We start from the raw sequence: 21,096 nt of genomic DNA on the forward strand, positions 1-21,096 counted from the left end.
GTGAAATTTAGGCAAAGAAGCCCCAAGTATACAACCAGCAAACGTGGGAGCCTGGTTACAGAGTGGGTGCTGCTCACATTACATCCTATAGACCAGTGGTTCTCAACCTTCCTATTGCCGCGACCCTTTAATACAGTTCCTCATGTTGTGGTGACCCCCAATTTCATTATTACAAATTGAACATAATTAAAGCATAGTGATTAATCACAAAAACAATATGTAATTATACATGTGTTTTCCGATGGTCTTAGGCGACCCCTGTGAAAGGGTCGTTCAACCCCCAAAGGGGTCGCGACCCACAGGTTGAGAACCGCTGCTGTAGACTGTAAACAACTTTAGAAGAGAACTGTTTCTAGAGCACAAGGGGTCTTTGCTATTTGTCATGTTACTTTTTCTTCGTTTCTTGTTTTGTTAAGGTAGGAAGAACAGGTGGAATGAAACTGCAGAAAAGTTAGTGTGGGGGCAACAGTTTTGCACATTCATAAAGCTGGCATTCCCCCAACCTCATCCGATTGGTTTCATGTTGCCGGTGACACCAATATCAAAAGTGTGATCCTGGTTGAATCCTGCGCTCCAGGCACCTGACCACGTCTTTATATGGCTGGTCTGCAGGGGAAAGCTAGAGTGTGATGACTGCATAAATCCAGAATCTGAAAGTTCATTCCTATCTGTCAGCAGCTTCACTTTTCAATGTGAAGCTCATTGAATTCCATGGATAAAACCTGTGGTCTGTATGCATTTTACTGCCCTACTGTATTTACCACAAAAATGTCAAGTTAAAAAAAACACACATAATATTTAACACTTAAGTGTGTGTAGATTATTTTCCATTTAGTTGAATTTAAAGGCAAACCTAGAATGTAGTAACCCTTTCATTAAAGGTAACTGGATGATGGCTAAAGCTTTGCTTGCTTAAATATATTAATATAAATAGTTTAGAGAGAGAAAATCATTGCCTAACCACTAGCCACTTCTAAATTAATGTGGTTTTGTTGTTATTGCCACCTACCATAAGCTATCATATAACCTTACAGATTAATTCTTTCTATAAAAAATCTACCATTGGAGGAAAAAATAATCTGCTTTTTCTCAACATTCATGTAACCCTAAGATATGGCTATTTTCAAAGCTATATATTTCCATACCCGTTTTTTCTAGTGCTTTTTGTGGAAAAATTCAAGCGTAGGAAAAAAGTACTTATCTACTCACTTTAATAATAAGCACTCACTACCAATTTCAATTAATCTATATCTTTCCCTCACTATTATTTTGAAGTAAATTTCAGATAACATATTTATTTTTTCTTAACTATTTAACATAGCACCATATTATTCTTTCTGGTAATTTTTAAGTTAATGCCTGTGAGGGTAATTCTCCAGAAAAGTTACCTTAAAGCTTAGTCATTTCACTGTGATTTTTGGTATTATCATAATATCATGGGGTAGTGTCTGGTCTCCTTTATTTCCTCATTTCATTCTGTATATAATTATGTCTGGGATGAGTGGTATTGCTTTATTCTGCTAGGCTCACAGAAACATTCTCCCGGGTGTGACTTCATCATGATGAGATATAATGCAACCAAGTTAGTGTTAGCCTTCAATTTGACAGGTAATTTATTTATTCCAGTGAGGCAGCTGTTTCAGAGGATGTCTTGGAGCTCCTCTTTCGTCACTGCCTTGGGAAATACTACGAGTCACGTGGAAAAGCAGGCCGCATTACTTGGTTAAAACCAGTGGCCAACAAAAATATTATTGGATTCAATTGCTTGCTTATAGTCTTAAACTTTACTGGACCTGACTCTGAATAACAAATTTATTTCTAAAAATTAAGCCTTCTTTTAAGGATTTTTGATTTGGAACCAATAGCACCATTCAAAAGCAGGAGGTACACATCCATTTAAAAAAATGCTTTATGATCACACTGCCTTTTGTCTTCCTGTGTGTGCAGGTGTATAATGTACACATTTAGTTTACATGTGGGGTGTGTATATACTTCAGGTGGCTAACATAGATTTTGTTCTTGTATTTTTAATTTAAATTTGATCTATGTTTTAAGTTCATCATAATGCTTTAACATGTTACAAATTCTAAGGGTGTAATGAGGGAGAGGTTTTCCTCCCTTCCCTGTCTTGGAGCTCTCCATTTCCCCTCCTGAAGGAGCCAATGGAACCAATTTTAGCGGTATTCTTTCAGATCTATACAAGCATGTATTTTTTTCTCATATTTTGATAGAGAGTGAAGCATACTGCACAGTTTTTTACCAGCTTTTCTTTTGACTGTGCATCCTTGAGATTTGTCCATATTCCATGAATAGCTACCCATTTTTTGTATAGTATTCTATTATGTGGATGTACCAAGTTTTTTAAAGCAACTTCCTGATGGAGCATGGGTTATTTCTAATCCTTTGCTATTAAAAATGTGCTGCAAAAAAAGGTGAATACATGCAACATTTTGCTTCAGGAAGATTATTAGTATAAATTCCCAGAACTGGAATGACCAGATCAAAGGATACATGCATTTTAAATGTTGATAGAAATTGCCCAATTGCCTTGTCGAAGTTGAACCAATTTCCATTCTCACCGATGAGACATGATTTAACTTTTTCCATAATCACAATGACACAGGGTTGTCAAACTTTTATTTCTGTCAAATTTAAATTTCATTTCTCTCATTATATTTAAAGGCTGAACTTAAAATATACTTGAAGCCAATTATATTTTCTTCTGTATGAACTGTGTTTGTATCCTTTGCTCATTGTTCCATTGTATTGTTGATCTTTTTCTTATTGATTTCTGAGTTCTTTCAATTTTATGAAAATTAGCCTTCCATACATGAGTTGGAAAGAATTTTTCCCAGTTTGCATTTTTGGCTTTGGACTTTGCAGTAGTTTTTGCTCTGCAGAAATGTTTTAGCTTTATGCAGTCAGATTTATCTGTTTTGTTTTCTGAACTTAGGCATTTTCTACTTTTTTTAAAAAAATTATTCCATTCTTTGGTACTTTTTAAAAAATATATTTTATTGATTTTTTTACAAAGAGGAAGGGAGAGGGATAGAGAGTTAGAAACATCTATGAGAGAGAAACATCGATCAGCTGCCTCCTGCACACCCCCTACTGGGGATGTGCCTGTAACCAAGGTACATGCCCTTGACCGGAATCGGACCTAGGACCCTTGAGTCCTCAGGCCGACGCTCTATCCACTGATCCAAACCGGTTAGGGCATCTTTGGTACTTTTATTAGATTGTTCATCCATCTGAAGTTTATTTTAGTTCAGGGTGAAAAGTGTAGGTCCAACTCTTTTTTTTCTGCTGACTTTCTTGTCAACATGAATTTGAAAAAATGTCATAATCCATACTGTCATATATGAAAATAGCTAATACCAATTAAGCCATATGCCTTCTGAGTTTTCTGTTAACTTTTATTGCTCTGAGGACTCTTCATTTTTGTATGAACAGGAAATAATTATTTATAAGGTATCATAGCTTTTAAATCAGGCTGCAAGAAGCTACCAATTATGTGATGTTGTGGGCTACCTGCTCATGTTGTCTTACATTAGAGTTCCACTCCCTCTCTTATTGCTTCTTGCAAAACACCATTATTTCTTTGTCTCCTGGTGAGAAAAGTGCCACTTGAAATTTCTATGGAAAAATTTAACAAAACGTTGATATTGACTTGCATTTTTATTTGTGAGCAGTTTGCAAATTCACATAGTTTTGTCAACTTACTGTTTAAAGTATTACTTGTATTTATAATGCAGTTGGTTATTATTTTGAAGTGACATGCACTTCTTAGTTTTATCTGTTTACGTTTACTAAAAGTGAATGCTGTGTAAGATTTTGGAGAGGGGTGGTGAATTACCCACCCAGGCCATGTGATTAGCAGATGAGTTGTTTATGTTTTTATGGTCTTGGAAAGGAAGCCACTTTCTGAAAGAGTTCTTATGGAGCATTATCCATGGTGAAGCCTTCATTGGTGAATGGAAGATGTGATGTATCCATGTGAATATTTCAATTGCATATCTGGTGTTATTTGTTGTAAATACATTTGAAAGTTATATCAATTATGGTGGCTGTGATTTATAAGATGAAAGAATTACTAGTGAGATTAACCCGTTAACTGCCACGCATCCAAAACGGAAACTATCCCCACACGCCAAAGACGCTCATGGCGTACAAAGGGTTAACAAGACAAATCTTCAGATTTACAAAGGCTTTCAGTCTGGAATTCTTTGAAAACAAAGTAGACCTCCATATGCAAGATGTTACTGTGAATGTTCCTTGACATTCAATTTATCTAACAAGTAAGTAGGAAAGTATAACTAGGAACAATTCATGAATTGTTTAATAATAGGAAGATTTTATGGAACCCCAAGTAATAAACTATTTTTAAGAAATGATAGTATTTGGAATAGAAATGTGTGTTATATTTTTCTGTCTCCCTGTTAATAAGTCATTTAAGAGTTCTTGGATTTCTCTCTCCATCTTTAAAACTAGAGGAGGAGGAATAATAATAATTATAATAATGTGTTGATTCTGCTTTCCAGGGATGTTTTGAGAATTCTAACCTACTACATATTAATAAAGTTGTATTATAATTTTGAGAATTAATAGACCAAATACTACATGTAAATATAGATGTATTTTATTATAAATGTTCTAACATCCTCCTTTGGTTTTGGGAAAAATATGTTTCATGGGGTATTGTGTATGTTCAGTTATTTAAATTCTTTTTTCTTCAGTGATGTTTCCTTTTAAACAGCTGGTTTTAAAATTATGAAACTCTTGCTACTTGGCACATTGACATAGATAATGCTCTTTGAAACCTATAAAGATTGTGATTAAAAACGTTCTGGTTTACAGTCATTTAATATTGAACATATTTTTTTCCTCAGTTAACTAATTCTGAAATTTTCTTCAGTGTATACAAGCTTAGATCTATATATTTTCACTGAACATTGCAAAGTATACCCTTTAGGTTTGACATTCCCAACTAAATGGTCCTTGTTCTTTTGAATTTCCACAGTTTTATATTAAATTTCATTGCCAAGATTAATAATAGCTAGATTACAGAGCCCATTCCGACTCCATTTGTTTCTTCTGACGTGCATAATGTGTTTGCTGACCTGAAGATAGTCAAGCACAAAAGAATCCCATACACCTTTGTGATTTTTCTCCTCAATATACAGAACACATGTGATATGTATGTAAGCATGTCAGATATTTGTTAGTGATGATAAAATATGTAGTTTATTCATATTTTTATATTGCATATGATAATCATGTAGTGTTAATTACTACAAATAAATATTTCTCGTAGGCTATGGTAAAAGTATTCATCAGTATTGTTTTTAATAATAACTTTATCTCAGAATTCTTAAAACTTGAAAAAAATTATAGAAGTAGAAGAAATTCAATTCCTGGTATTTTAGCAGTTTTGTTACATTTTTAAAACTTCATTGGCTACACTCCAGGAAAATGAACTATAAAATACTATTTTCATTATGCTATGAAAGTCTGTCATATTTCACAATGCTTGAATATGTTTTCTGATTTATTCATGAAATTTGTGATGCCATATTCATTCATGCACTCTAAATTATATTTATTAGGGGTTCGCAGACATAGTGATTTATTTAAAAAGTTACAAATAGTTCAGTGAGCTGCTATCATTAAACCAGGTTCGCTCCTTCTTTTCCCCCTGTAGGCAGAGCTCACAGTTAGGAGACGAAAAAACGTTTAATGATTCATCATTGCTGGAAAATCTCCAAAATAATCATGTAAGTGACATAAAATCATTATATTTTAATTAGTGAGTGAAAACTAATGAACGTTTTCCTGAATTATCTTCTCTGTTTATGTGTTAAGTTTTGTGATTATTTTTAATAAATTTCGAAATCTGTTGCTAATTTTTTTAACTTGGCCAACATGGTTATTAGATATTTAGTTTTGCTATTATCATTATCAGTATTCTATCTTGTAACAATGTCTTATGTTAAATAATATTAGAACCCTCTTTGTTTGAAAGAACTCACTATTAACAGTTTCAAAATATCTGTAGAAATGAATTACCTGCTCAAAATGATAGGCCAGTGCCAAATATATGCAATAAGAACTATGGACATCTTTATCAAGTCATGGACACTAAAATTTCATCAGATTAGGTGGTAGGGTTTCCTGGAGTTTAAACCCCAGAACTTTTTCTCACAGTTGCTTCAATATGTGCACAACATGTTCCCTCTGACGAATGGGTGAACCTACCACCTGTGCCTCTGGATGGAGCTCTTGTAATGTGTTTGTATGGCTGTTTTTATATCCTTTTTTCTTAAGAGAGCCTGCAACAGAATATTACTTCAGGATCCACAAAACCTAGACCTAGACCTCCTCTTCCCTCGTGTGCCCTCAAGTTCAGTAACTTACACCACCACCTGGCTTAATTTTCTTTCTAGGAACGTTAGGGTTGCTTTTGATACTTCCTTGTCCCTCCATCTCCAGTCAATGGAGTCACCGAGCCCTTGTCAATTCTGACTTCTAGAATATGTCTCAAATGTCGTCTTTATTCTCTCGTTCACTCCCTGAGGCCAGACTTCCAGCATCCCCTGTGTGAAATACTGGAATGCCTCCTAACCATTCTCCTTGGTTTCCTTTTCACTTCTTCCAATTTCTGTTGCACAAGACAGCTGCTGTGATGCAAGCGGAAATCGGTCCCACCGCTTCCCTGTTCAAAACCATTGTCTGGTTTCCCTTTTAACGGCAGGGTTACATGATCGGGGCCTGCCTGTCCCAACCTCACTCGGAGCTGCTCGTCCCTTCCTTTTCCCCAGGCCACGCTAGTTTGCCTTTATGTTCTTGAACACACTTCATTATTTCCTTCTTTAGGGTCTTTTCAGTCATATTAGGTTCCTGTTTGATGGAAAACTCTCTGCTCAGTTTCTCATGAAGCTACAACCTCACCGGCTTAAATGTTGCATTATCTTCAGAACAACCACAGACTCACCCCAGTCGCATTACGTGTGTTTGCACGTTCTCTTCTTTGTAGCCTTTTTCACTCTGTAAATAGGTTTTACATGTATGTTTATCTGTTTTCCCCACAAGTCGAAGCTTCACGTGGCAGGGACCATGTGTCTTCTGTCTATTGTCACTTGAACAGTTTTTTCAAATAATACTTGATTTAGTTTTTCAATCACTTCACTTCCTTTTTGTTTTCTATTTTTTTAAATATGTTTTTATTGATTTTAGAGAGAGAGGAAAGGTGAGGGTGAGAGATAGAAACATCAATGAGAGGAAAACATCAATGGCTGCTTCCTGCACGCCCCCTGCTGGGGACCCAGCCCCACAACTAGAGTATGTGCCCTGACCAGGAATCAAACCAGTGACCTCCTGGTGCATGGGTCTATGATCAACCACTGAGAAACACTGGCCGGGCTGTTTTCTTTTATTCTTTGTCCAACAGCATAGAGAAATATTTTCTTTTATTAATTTGAATGACATTTTTCTTCATCAAGAGCCAGACAGGCAGATGTTTGATGTGAGATCTGGCTTCTTTTCTCCTATAAACGAAGCTCCGTGCAGAAAGGGTTCGCTTTCATGTCTTCCTTGGGTCACACGAGTCCATTGTACATAGGATCTGCTCAGTCATTTCTTTATTTGGAAAAAGCTGTCAGTTAAGGTTGTCAGTTTTGGAGAGAGGGAGGACAAGGAATTACAGAGGAATCCCCTGCCATCATCACCCAAACCTAAAATAGTGAACCACAGTAAGATGAGAGACCTAAAATTTAAATCTGGTCAGGGCCCGGCCAGTGTGGCTCGGTGGTTGAGCACTGACCTATGAACCAAGAGGTCTCTGGTTCAATTCCCGATCAGGGCACATGCCTGGGTTGTGGAATCAATCCCCAGTGTGGGGCGTGCAGGAGGCAGCTGATCGATGATGTTTCTCTCTCATCAATGTTTCTATCTCTCTCTCCCTCTCCCTTCCTCTCTCTGTAAAAAAAAAAGAAAGAAAGGAAGAAAGAAAAAAAAATTAAATCTGGTCAGGAGTTAAAACCAGATCAAGAACATTTTAGACTTTCTCTTCTGTCTTCTAAGCCCAGTATTTGACCATATCCACTTTTTTCACTGTACTCTTTCTATTTGACAACACAGAGTTGTCTTGTATAAATGTTTAAAAATGAATGAGAGAGTACAAGAATGAATGATTTTAGTTAAAAATATTTTTTCTTCATAGTAATGTTGTCTTCTTAGTTAGCTATAACCTCATACCTTCTATATTTAATAGCTACACTCTTAATAGATGGGCATGAAGGAATATTGCTGTCATGAGTGTCAGAATGTTTAAGTGAGAAGGTCTAATGTAGCTTTATTTCTTACAGCCAACTGCACCTGTAATCTGTGAATTTCTCACCATGATGGCAGTCTGTCACACAGCAGTACCAGAGCGAGAAGGCGACAAGCTTATTTATCAAGCAGCATCTCCAGGTACAAATGACGCAATTGTGATGTATTTTTTTTCCAGTGGAAAATTATTCTGAAATTTGAGATTGTCAAGAAAAAAATCAATTTAATTTGAAAAATTAAAATAACCAACTTATGTTTTTTAGATAAAAAAATCATTTACTAATTAGACAAACCTTGGCTCTTGGAATTAAATATATCTATATGTTTATAAAACTTTGTTTATATAATTTTGGTAGATGACATAACATATAGAAATTTGAATAACAAAATTCAAATAAGCGAAAGTATTTTTTTATATGCACATAGTAATTCTCTCTTCTTTTCAAAAAAACTTAGTCAAAAACTGTTTTTGCACATAAGCAGACAGAAAAGGAAGATCTGTTTGCCTAAATAGTCTGCATTTTAGAACACCAGTTTTGCTTCCCTCTTTGGGGAATGATAATCGATAATAAATTATTGTGTATTTATTTGGATGAGGATGATTTTTTAAAAAATTTTTTTTGTTGATTTTTTACAGAGAGGAAGGGAGAGAGATAGAGAGTTAAAAATATCGATGAGAGAGAAACATCGATCAGCTGCCTCCTGCACACCTCCTACTGGGGATGTGCCCGCAACCCAGGTACATGTTCTTGACCAGAATCGAACCTGGGACCTTTCAGTCCGCAGGCTGACGCTCTATCCACTGAGCCAAACCGGTTTCGGCTGGATGAGGATGATTTACACATTTGAAGGGATTCCATAAAATAATGTATTAGCACAGTTAATTCTTGAGCTTAATTTTAGACCTATTTTCAATGTAAATTTGAGTAAATAGTCAATTCAATTATTATAAGGTTTTAGGAAAGAAGGAACACACTTTGGGGAACTTTGTTAAAAGTATTTTAAACTGTATTCTAAACCAGTAGCTATAACCTAGTAGAGTGTACCCAATTCCTTCTAAGTATAAGAAATGTTACATCTCACATTGTTGGGATAGAAACTACGTGAACATTCTCTTACCCCACACCCTACCCTCAGCAACAAGAAGTTTTAAGGTAGCATGGTGATGACAATAACTAATATATGAAAAAATCAAGCATCCATTCATTAATATACATTTAAATCAAATTTTCAATTAGTAGCATTAGTTTTTCTACAATCAATGTTTTAGGAGGAAAAACTTAAAATGTAAGAAGGCAGTTTTGTGTCATTCATTTTGAGAAAGGTTTTTCTAGAAAATATGCTAGACCAAGAGGTACATGTACATTTTCATTCTTGTTTACAAATAAGACTGAGTCTTGCCGAAACCGGTTTGGCTCAGTGGATAGAGCATCGGCCTGAGGACTGAGGGGTCCCAGGTTCAATTCCGGTCAAGGGCATGTACCTGGGTTGCGGGCACATCCCCAGTGGGACGTGTGCAGGAGGCAGCTGATCGATGTTTCTCTCTCATCGATGTTTCTAACTCTCTATCTCTCTCCCTTCCTCGCTGTAAAAAATCAATAAAATATATTTTAAAAAATGAAAAATAAATAAATAAATAAAGACTGAGTCTTAATGTCCAAAAACAGGACTCTGGGTTTATACTTATCTCAGATTATTATATTCATTCCTTTGGCATTGTTATATAATGTTAAAGTAAATAGATTGCATAACAGGAGCCATAATAAGAAGAATTTTAATGCTTTAAAAATTAAACAGCACCCAGCCGAGGTGGCTCAGTGGTTGAGCGTCAACTTATGAACCAGGAGGTCACGGTTCGATTCCCGGTCAGGGCACATGCCCATGTTGTGGACTCAGTCCCCAGTGTGGGGCATGCAGGAGGCAGCCAATCAATGATTCTCATCATTGATGTTTCTATCTCTCTCCCCCTCTCTCTTCCTCTCTGAAATCAATTCAATATATATTATTTTAAAAATTAAACAGCAGATTATATTACAGTGATGTATTTCTCTTGCATTGGGAATAATTTTTATATCACCATGTATTTGCTTTCTCCTATTTTCCCAAAACAGATGAGGGAGCCTTGGTCAGAGCAGCCAAGCAATTGAATTTTGTTTTCACTGGAAGAACACCTGACTCAGTGATTATAAATTCAGTAAGTTATTTATTTTTAAGTCTTTTTTTCATCAAAGTAAACCATGTATAACTTTAAAGATAAAATAATACCAAAAGGCTTGTTTTAAAATAGAGGTTCTCTACTCTAGAGGCAACCACCTTCTATTACTTTATCTCTTTCTTCAGGCATTTATACATCTCATATTTTCAAAGAGTGTATGTGATTAATGATACCTGTGATTAATATAATTTCTTCAATATTATACGTGTCTATTGACTTTCTGTTTTATTATGTTAAATGAGGATTTAGCTCTTCTGACTCACCATATCTTTCCAATATTACTATATTTGTATTACAATTTTTGGTTAAAGAAGTAATCAGACCCAGTTTATTAAATGGCCAAAAGACTTAAACATTTCTCAAAAGAAGATGTATCAGTGGCCCATGAAAAAACATTGTTAGTCATTAGGGACTACCACCAAAGAGTAGCATACAGGGTATACATGTTAATCACAAAAAGATAAGATAAGGCTTGGCCTTGATCAGTAGCAAATTAAAATTACAATGAGATACCACTGCATATCACCAAAAGGGCTAAAATAAAAACCATTGCACCAAATGTTAATGAGAATATAGAGGAAGTGGAGCACCCAGATATTGCTAGTAGACTCACAATATGATGCAATCCCTTTAGAAAACCTTTTAGAGTTTTCTAATAGTACAAGTAAACTTGCACCTAACCCAGAACTTGTTCTCATAGTTACCCAGGAAAAATGAAAGCTGTGTCCACAAAACAATGTCTAATGGAATGTTCTTAGCAGCTTTATTCATGGTAGCCAAAAACTGGAAACAAACCGAATGTCCATCAGTAGGACAATGGATAAACAGATTATGATATGCTAATACAATAGGATATCTAAACAATAAAAAGGAATGAATTAACGATTCATCAATAGCCTGGATAAATCTCAAAATCATTACGTTGAGAAAAAATCAGGCACAAAGGAATGCATACTCTTTAGTTTCATTTATATGCAGCTCAAAATCAGGCAAAAGTGATTTGTGGTGATAGAATTCAGATCAGTGGTTGCCTCGGAGTCAGGGAGGAGATTGGAAAAGGGCACAAAGGAATTTATGGGGTGATGAGAATATTCAGTATCTTGTTTGAGGGGGTGATTACACCAAGTATGCCTTTGTCAAACTATATGAATTTCATTGAACTATACATTTAAGGAATATGTACGTTATTGTATATAAATTATATCATTATAAATCATCAGTTAGTGTTTATATTATTACGCCTGTAGCGATATTCATAGCTGACCATTGCTATATTCAATATTTTCTTGTTTTAATTGTTTCCTGACCTAAAATTGTTTCCCGAAAATATGTTTCCTTTTATTTCCTAAAGCTAAATGTCTACATTTTTTAATTGCTTATTTTTCTTTCTACCTATTGCTGATTGTCTCTATACCTTCTTAGCACACCTTTATCAGATAACCTGTTCATTAGCTAATCCATTCTTGAGACATCCTTCTTGAAGTCCTCCATTCTCCTTGATCTGGGCCAGTTTTCTAAGGCTGCTTCTATGGCATTTTACATTCCTTTAGATTTTTCTCCTGTTTGGGACTTTTCCTATATCTCAAGTCTTCTTTCTCAGGGAACTCCCTTGTTTTGATGGGGCACATGATCTGTGAGTTTCATCAGGTTAAAAAGTTGTCACGGAAGGAGAGGACACAGTCGTGATAGCCCTCAGCAAGCCCGGCTCCTGCCTTGCAGGGCTCTCAGATGCCCTGGCTGACAGTTCACAGTCTTACAGTTGTCACCCTGGGGTCACTGTCCTATATTCCCTTTACTTACCTTTAGTCTGTGCTGGATCTCCTGTTTCCTAAAGCCCGTTCTCCCTTGTTCTTGGTTTACTCTTTCGTTTTTGTGGACACATTCTTTAGTGGCTTCTTGAGAAACGATACAAGGGGAATTATTTGTTTTTTTAATCCTTTCAAGTCTAAACATTTTTTATCCTACCATTGTGCCTAATAGTTGATAGTCTGCCTGAAAATAGAATTTCAGGATGGAAATCATTTTCCTTAAGAATTTTGATTGCTTCACTGTCTTCTGGCTTCTAGCACACCTAGTTGAGAAATCAGAACCCATCGTGATTCCACATATTTTGTGACTTGCCCTGCCCCCGCCCCCTCTCTGAAGATTGTAGGATCTTCTTTGTCCTAAGAGTTCTGAAATTGTACAATCCTATGCCTTAGTGGGAACATTTTAACCCATTTTACTGAGCACTGGACCCTTTTCCATTTGTAAATTGATAGGCCATTCCTCAGTTCTGGAAAATTTTCTTGAATGATTCCATTTTCCTTCCTTCTTTTTGCTCTGCTCTCTCTTTAGAATTCTTGAACTAATCTTTTAACTTCTTTTCAGGCCTTTGCCTTTTTGTTCTACTTCTTGGAAGTTTCTCTCAACTTTGTCTTCTTGCCCTTCCATTGATTTTTTTTTCATTTTCCCTATCATGTTTTTGATTTCCAAAAACTTTTTTTGCCCTGTCAATATTTCTTTTTTAATAGTATGCTGTTTTTGTTTCATGCATGTCATACTTATGATATTTCTCTGAGAGGAATAATGATAGTTCTTTGAATTTTTTATTTTAAAAGAAATTCACAAAAAGAATAGACATAAAAAAATAAATTTACATGCATAAAAATTTAATTAAACAATAGTTTTCACCAAAGTGTAAATGCTTACACTGTCACTGCAGTTGTTTTTGGCTGTGATAATTGTTTTGGGGAAAGCATGCTTCACCAATAACTAAACATTGACTTTCAAATGTTCTTTTCTAAAATTTCTCATTTTCTACTTAGGAGAAATGACCAACATTTAATTACAGCATCCCTTATATATGGCATATGGTAGACTATACCAGCTCTTTGACCAGAACAGTAATATGTAGAACAGTAAGGCCAATCTCCTATACCACCAAAGAGTAGCGTACAGGGTATACATGTTAATCACAAAAAGATAAGAATTGTTACAAGCAAGCTTACTGTTTCAAACATTGTCTTCATGGGTCCATTAAAAAGCATATACTGGCCATAGCTGGTTTGGCTCAGTGGATCGAGCCTCCATCCACGTACTGAAGATCCCAGGTTCAACTCTGGTCAAGGGCACATACCTTGGTGGCAGGCTTGGCCTTGATCAGGGGCATGTGGGAGGCAACTAATCGATGTTTCTCTCTGTCTCTCACCATCCCTTCCATTCTCTCTAAAAAAAATCAATGGAAAAAAAAAAAAAATCAATGGAAATAATAATAATAATAATAATAATAATAATGATCTATAGATATAAAAGCCTAAGCAACCATTACAATGGAACGACCAGTCGTTATGACATGCACTGACCACCAGGGGCCAGATGCAGGAGCTGCCCCCAGCCTGCAGGCCCCAATCATCAATGGAACCTGCCGGCCAACCTTCCGCTCCCTCCCCCCGGCCAACAGGCCCCAATCAGCCCACCACCCACTTGCTGCAGTGGCGGTTGGCCCCTTCCCCCAGCTGGTAGGCCCCGGGCTGGGATGGGGAACCTGATTGGCCCTGATTGCCGGCCAGGCCTAGGGATCCCACCCATGCATGAATTTCGTGCACCAAGCCTCTAGTAATAATAATAATATGAAGAAGAAGAAGAAGAAGAAGAAGAAGAAGAAGAAGAAGAAGAAGCAGCAGCAGCAGCATATACTGCCTAAGGCAGCAATATTTTCAAGAGTATAAAGGACTGCAACAAGTTTCATGCCATCAGGAAGCCACTGCAGTATAATTCCAATGACAGAACAGAAAGTGCCACCTATGAAGCATATGTCAAGCCACTTCCATCTGGTATTGAAACCAAGTGACCAGGCATCAGGACCTGCTCACATCTCCCCATCCCCCCCAGCCCATGCCCATCAGGAAACCCAGAACCTGGCTCTCCATGGGCCGACATCCAGTGTTGTGTTTGAACTCTCTTTCCTCCTAATTGCCTTTGCCTGTGTGTGTTGGGTATCTTTGTTCCGTGTTAACAGCTTTCTGTAGACATCTATGAATCTTTGGGATCCTCATGGTTAAGAATGAGGAACGTGAAAGCTGATGTGGCAGTTCTGAGCATAAGAGTATTTGTCAACAATGAGCCTCCTGGTACGGTGGTCTCGTAGGGTTAGTTTGGGGAATTTTGATAGCTGTACCTCTAGGACTTCTCTTGGTTTGTCGGATTCTCCAGAGTCACCTTCCAATTTCTGCCTGGAAAGATCTGGCTGCACAGTGTAGGGAGCTGAGTGGGTCAGGGCATTAAGGCCCAGCATCCAGCATCAGGATGGCAGTGCCGTATCTTCAGCTGTGCCCGTCCACTTCTAGAAGAAAGGTCCTCTTTCACCCCAGTCTCCTGCCAGTGCAGGAAGGGCCAGTGTTTGGGCTGCTTTTCAAGTAGCTCCTACCCAGTCCTCCCTATTTTAGGCCCCTCCTTTTATCTCATAGTCCAAGAGCTGTCTGGCGTTTCACTTCCATAGACTTTGAAGGATGATGTGGTACAAATCAGGTTGGTTCCCAGCTTTTCAGTGGCTACTGTGGCATTTGACCTTCCTGTTTCTGCTAAGTAAGATACCACTCATTGAGCTCTTTTCAAAGTTTTGGTGCTATTGTCTTTTTTTTCCTGCCATTAGAAGTGTTTTTCTCTTTAAGTGTTTACTGTCCTTTTAGTGGGGCTTTGGGAAGTATGGAAATTAAGTGTGAATGTTCAGGCTAGAGTATCATCCCAATATGCCAAGGTTGCAGGTTCAATCCATGGTCAGGGCACATACAAGAACCAACCAATGAATACATAAATAAGTGGGACAACAACTTAATGTTTTCTCTCTCTCTCTCTCTCTCTCTCTCTCTCTCTCTCTCTCTCTCTTAAAATCTATCAATAAGTAAAAAATGGCAATGTTCAATCTTCCATCTTAACCTGAAAGTTAGTAAGTTCAATAAAAGATGATATATTTCAAAAGGGACGATTTGTTGGTGTTGACATTTTTTACATTAAAATTTCATGACTAAGGTTTATTCACAAGAAGGCAAAGAAACTTCCAACTTTATGTAATCATAAATTCCTTTTCTTTATAGCTGGGGCAAGAAGAAAGATATGAATTGCTCAATGTCCTGGAGTTCACCAGGTAAAAACATCTGCTCTATGATTTGTGTGCATAAGATAAATGTCTATCTATTGTTATTTTTCCCTTTTTAAATAAGTAAGAAAGTGTGCTTTATTTTCTTTAACTGAACTTATTTAGACAAAATATTACATTAAAATCTTTGGTACAGTGTTTAATTTTCATAGCTGGCGATAAATCAGAAACAGCTTCCTTCAGAATGTTGCAAGATAGGATGCCTGAAGATAGTGTAAAACTATTTTTCAGCGTGACCGTCTGCATCACAGCCGTGGGGTATAGGACCAGGAGTCTTGCGGCTAATGATCTGGAAACAGTGTTGTACTTAGAGGGACCAAGATTGATGTGGAGTGAAGATGAATCAGAGTTAAGATCCCACCACTCTCATTATGTGCTCATTATACCTAACCATCGCTGGGATTCCGGAAAACATATCCATGTCTCTGTTAGGTATCAAACCAGTCACTATCTAGTGGGAAAGAGCAGAAAGCAATGAGATTATTCTACTCACTTCATTTCTTAACGTCAAATAATGAAGGCCTTCTGTTATAATCAGTGATATATCTGGGTTGTAGGCTTTTTATTCCCACATGCCTATTTCGTTTCCCAGCTGACCTACATTCTTGGGGCAAATAGTCTTCAGCTATAGACAGAAGGGCCTTTAAAGGTTTCACTGCCATTCACAGGGCAAAGTGGCTGTTTTTCCTATGCTCCCTTGTATTATATCCATAAAATATTTATAAATAGCCTATCCATTAGCATGTGGACATGTTTGTTTATTAGCATAACTTAAAAGCCCTATGCTGAGTGGTTAGTGCCACGAAGAAAAAGAAAGCAAGGTTTGGAGGTTAGGCTTATGCAGAATGCTTAAGGGTGATGGGGGTAGGCGTAAGGGTGAAAGGGAAAAAGGTGAATAAGGTGGTATTAAAAAGGCTCCTTGAGAAACATTGGTGGTTTAAATTAGGCTGATAGTAGTGAAAATAAAGTGAAATTGATAGAACCCAGGTACCTTGAGGGATGTCAGGGGGACTTGGGGGTGGATTGGATGTGGAAGGGGAAAGGAGGGAGGAATTAGAGTCTCAGGCATGAATAGCTGGGTAGACAGAGGTACTGTTTACACAGGTGGCAGGTACAGCAATAGGAATAGATGTGGCGGGTGACATGTTTGAATTGTACATGCCCGTGAGATACACAAATGGAGGTGTCAGAGGTAGGCAGCTGGGTATGATGGCCAGGAGCATGAAAGAGAAGCCAGTGGGCGAAATAGAAACTCTGTAGTCGTGGGCCTGTCAATGGTGCCCAAAGCCATGGAGATGAGTTGGATCTGCTGGATATAAAATAGAGAATGAGGGAAACAAGAAAGGCCAGGGATTGAGCCGTGAGTAACTCCAAATTTAAGGGTTGATTAGAAAAAGGGGGGAATTGACCATGAGACTGCTTTGTGGTTAGAGAAGCAGAGGATAATGGCACGGAGCCAGCGGAAGAGGATGATTCCAGGACGATCATGGTCACCTGTGTGAGAAACTGCTGCAAAGTCAGCTCAGAGGAAGGTTGAAAAGCAGGTGTTGGATTGAGCCATTCCGTGCAGTGGTGAGGAGAGACTGTCATTTCTGTTTTTAGTGACATGCAGTTCATCCTAAAACATACCGGCTTGAATGTAGTTGTTGTTCTTTAATCTGAACACATTGAACAGAGCTCTCCTCTACCCTGGTGGGTAATAACTCCAGCAGGTGTCTAGGGAGCTGTTTCATAAATTATCCCTCCAGGCAGCAGATGGTACCCTACGGCCTTGAAAAACGTAAAGGAACTTTCCAAGGTACCCAACTGCACACCCAGGGGATGGTTTGTATACGTGGTCACATTTTGGTCAAATTTATCTTTTCGGTGTGACCATTAAAGTATATGAGGCATGACAGACATATCGATGCGTGTGCTCAGGATGATGACACGTTATGGAAAACCTTTTCTTCCAGCACCAGGAAAAGAATGTCGGTGATCGTTCGCACTCCATCCGGGAAGTTACGACTCTACTGCAAAGGAGCTGTAAGTTTTTATTTTTGTCTTTTGCAGGTTTGATTGATGATGGCTTATAATGTCTATGTTAAGCACTCTGCTGTGGGAATGTAACACAGATGTGCAGCATGAAGTTGCTGACATCCACTTTTGTTGGTGTTTTATAGTAATAGTGTTTGGTCTCTTCTGGTGCAATGTGGAATTCCTTCTGGGTCAGTTTGATGCTTTAAAAAAGTGTGGCCTAGGTTATTCATATAATTTAATTTTTGATACATAACATTTAAGGTTTATATTACATAAAGAAGATAAGAGACACTTAAATACAGAAAATATTCTTAAATTGTATTAGAAAGGTAGTGATCCACACCAATTTTAATTTTTAAAGACCACTGAAATGGGGGGGATGGGGATTGGATCAGAATTACTGCTATAATTTCTTCACGTGGTGATCGCTATTTGTCTTGCATTGTTTTAAATCATAACAGAATTTTTAACTATTGGTTGGCTTTGGTATGTTGGCAGGTTAGATTGCCTGAAACAGCAATAGGTCATTCTAATTTAATTTTCCTAGTTAAAATCTTTCCACTCATTGAAAAATAAGAAATCTACTGACCAGAGCCTTTTTTGTTGTTCTTAAAATTGGTCAGTATTTTCCTTCTGAATTATTCTTTTCAGGTACCTTAGCCTACTTGGACTAGTCAGGTAACTTACCAACTTGGAACTTTGCAATTTTGAATATAATAAAAAACCTCATTTTAAAATTCCATGGAACTTGGAAATTGACCTTATTATGAAGCCCAAGTGTCTTACTTAATTCCTGTTGAGAATGTTTTTCAATGCCTTGGTTTTAAAGCATTTGGTAGAACTACTTCGTGGTGTCTCATGAGTTTAGTCTTAGAATTCCTTTGGTTGTTGATCCAAACAATTAACATTTATTTGTTGTGTACATTTTATCTACTAGCCTTTGAAATGGATTTGGATATAGGAAGATAAGACCCAAGACTTGTCAGGAGCTTAAGACTAGTCAGAGAAATATATATAAAGAGGAGATGAGAATACAATATTAAGGTATTTTGTAAAGATCGTCTGCATCTCCATGGTAACACTCAGTGATAAGGGGATAAAGAGAGCCTTAAGACCTCTCACTTTGAATGGAGGATGTAGTGTCCAGGTTAGTATACCCAGCTCACATTTTGTCCTGCTTAGTTTTGAGTAATCTACCTAGAAATTTTGTTTGGGGAATTAAAGCATTGAATACAAAATAAAAACACTGGATTTCCTTTTTGAATAATCACAGACATCGTTGGCAAACATTAACTTGCTCATTGCATTGTTTTTCCCCATTTTCAAAATGGCTATGAAATGTGGTTAAATATTAAAAAGGCATAAGCATATAAAACAGCAAGGTACATTTGAGAACTACGTGTTGTTTGGCAGAGAACAGCAGAATGTAAGGCTGGAAAGGTGAGTTAGCTCATAGGTTTTTTGATGCCCAAGAACTTTTATGTTTGTTTCTAGATTGTTCTAATGCCATTTAGGAAGATGAGTTAAGACAAGAAAGAGATGTATATGGAGTTACCAATTGAGGCTATTAGATGATAGTCCAGGCAAGAGTTGTTAAGGATCTGAACCAAGTCAGATGCAGAGAGAACGAGAGGACAGAGATTTAGGATTTAGTAACCGATTACATGTGGGTGATGAGGAAAGAGATGGTCTAGGATTATTGTCAGATTTCTACTTGGCTGAGTTTACTAACTGATACCACTTCCAAGATAGAGTGTTGGGGGCAACCTCTGGCCCATAAGGCAGAGATAACCTGGATTTCCTGGGGGAGGAAAACTGGGGTGCTGATACAGATTTAGGAGATAACAGTGTAGGTGGAAACTAAAAGCAGAAGATGGATGAGAACTCACAGGAAGAAAATATCACATGAAAAGAGAGCAGGACTAAAGGTGAAACTCAGAGGATCTGGGGGTGAGGGGAGACTGAAATTTGGAGGAGATGATTCCTTGGTAGAGTGAATAATCAACAGTGACAAGTGTAACATAGTACTTTAGTAATAAGCCAAAGAGGCCTGATACACAAAATTCGTGCAAAAGTAGGCCTTCCTTCCCCCGGCTGCCAGCACTGGCTTCCCTCTGGTACCCAGGACCCGGGCTTCCCTCTGGCCGCCCTGGCTTTGTTCAGAAGGTCGTCCGGAAGGACGTCTAGTCTAATTAGCATATTATGGTTTTATTATTATAGAAGTCAATTAAGAAGCCATCACTAATACTTTCCAGTCAAGCTAGATGGTCTGTTCATACTTTGATGTATCTCCTCAATTCTAATATCATGACAGTGATGGATAACACTATAAGGAGAAAAAAGACAAAACCAGGCTCAAAAGCAAATAGGAATAGAAAGTCAAAGCGGTACATTGAAATGAAGCTTGAGCTGAGTGGGGTGGGAGTCCTAGGCCCTGGGTTTGGAATCAGGAAGGAGTGGCTGGAAATTGGTTTCTGTGGGGCGAAGGTGGCAAATAGTTCTTTCTGTAACATGCAGGTGGGAGCCAACTTCCACTCCTTGAAGCTTAAGACAGCGGTGAGCTTCCCAGTGATGCAATGAGGCTAAGCAAAGCTCATGCCAACCTCTGCTGGGGGTTAGAGACCCAATAGATGGGGATGCAGGCAGAGAGGGAGAAAGCAAGACTGGAGTGTGGATGCACTCCAGTTGAAGTCATTTGTATGGACCAGTCTAGCAAAGGATGTCTAGAGTTCAACATGATAAAAAAAAATTATAATTTTTTTATTTTCAATCTATATATATAATAGAGTAGTATGCTAATTAACCGGGACACTGTACTGGACAGGAGGTTGCGTGCGCAGCGTGGGGGACGGGCGGCAGGGGCCTCCGTGTGCCTGTGCTGGGGGAGGGCCTGATCAGCAGCGGCTGCAGCTGCTTCAAGGGCCGGAGAGTGAGGCAGGGCCGGACCAGAGGGTGGGCAGGGCCGTGTGATTTCCAATCGCACGCTAGGCTCCTAGTTATTTATATTAAAAAATAAATTGGGGGAGGGGAGAATGGGCTACCTGTAAGATAAATTAGAAACCATAAATAAATTTAAGAAAGAATGTCAGTAAATGGAATAAACTCTAGATTAGACAGAGTCGAAGAGGTGGGAGTGGAATTAGCGAATTAGACAATCGCACCTGAAGAGTTCCTCTAGAACAGGGGTGGGGAACCTTTTCTCTGCCAAGGGCCATTTGGATATTTATAACATCATCTGGGGGCCACACAAAATTATCAACTGATAAATTAGCCTGAAAAAAAAATACACATTATCTATGCCTATTTACTTTTCACATGTAAGGATGGCCAACTGTGATTGTCACTTAAAGACATGCCATACGATTCGTGCAGAAAGTCACGTTCTGTCCCCCGCTTT

At 37.9% G+C, this 21,096-nt stretch overlaps 1 protein-coding gene across 1 annotated transcript in view; it reads left to right on the plus strand.

Annotated features, from left to right (window-relative positions):
- ATP8A1 (ATPase phospholipid transporting 8A1) overlaps positions 1 to 21,096 on the plus strand; it is a 207,296-nt gene that overhangs the window by 80,074 nt on the left and 106,126 nt on the right. Inside the window, 5 exon segments of the mRNA XM_023753617.1 lie at positions 5,702 to 5,774; positions 8,364 to 8,469; positions 10,440 to 10,522; positions 15,619 to 15,668; positions 17,636 to 17,705. Coding sequence (XP_023609385.1) covers positions 5,702 to 5,774; positions 8,364 to 8,469; positions 10,440 to 10,522; positions 15,619 to 15,668; positions 17,636 to 17,705 — 382 coding nt within the window.

The sequence above is a fragment of the Myotis lucifugus genome, unplaced genomic scaffold (genome assembly GCF_000147115.1).
Source record: "Myotis lucifugus unplaced genomic scaffold, Myoluc2.0 scaffold_48, whole genome shotgun sequence".
Taxonomy (NCBI): domain Eukaryota; kingdom Metazoa; phylum Chordata; class Mammalia; order Chiroptera; family Vespertilionidae; genus Myotis; species Myotis lucifugus.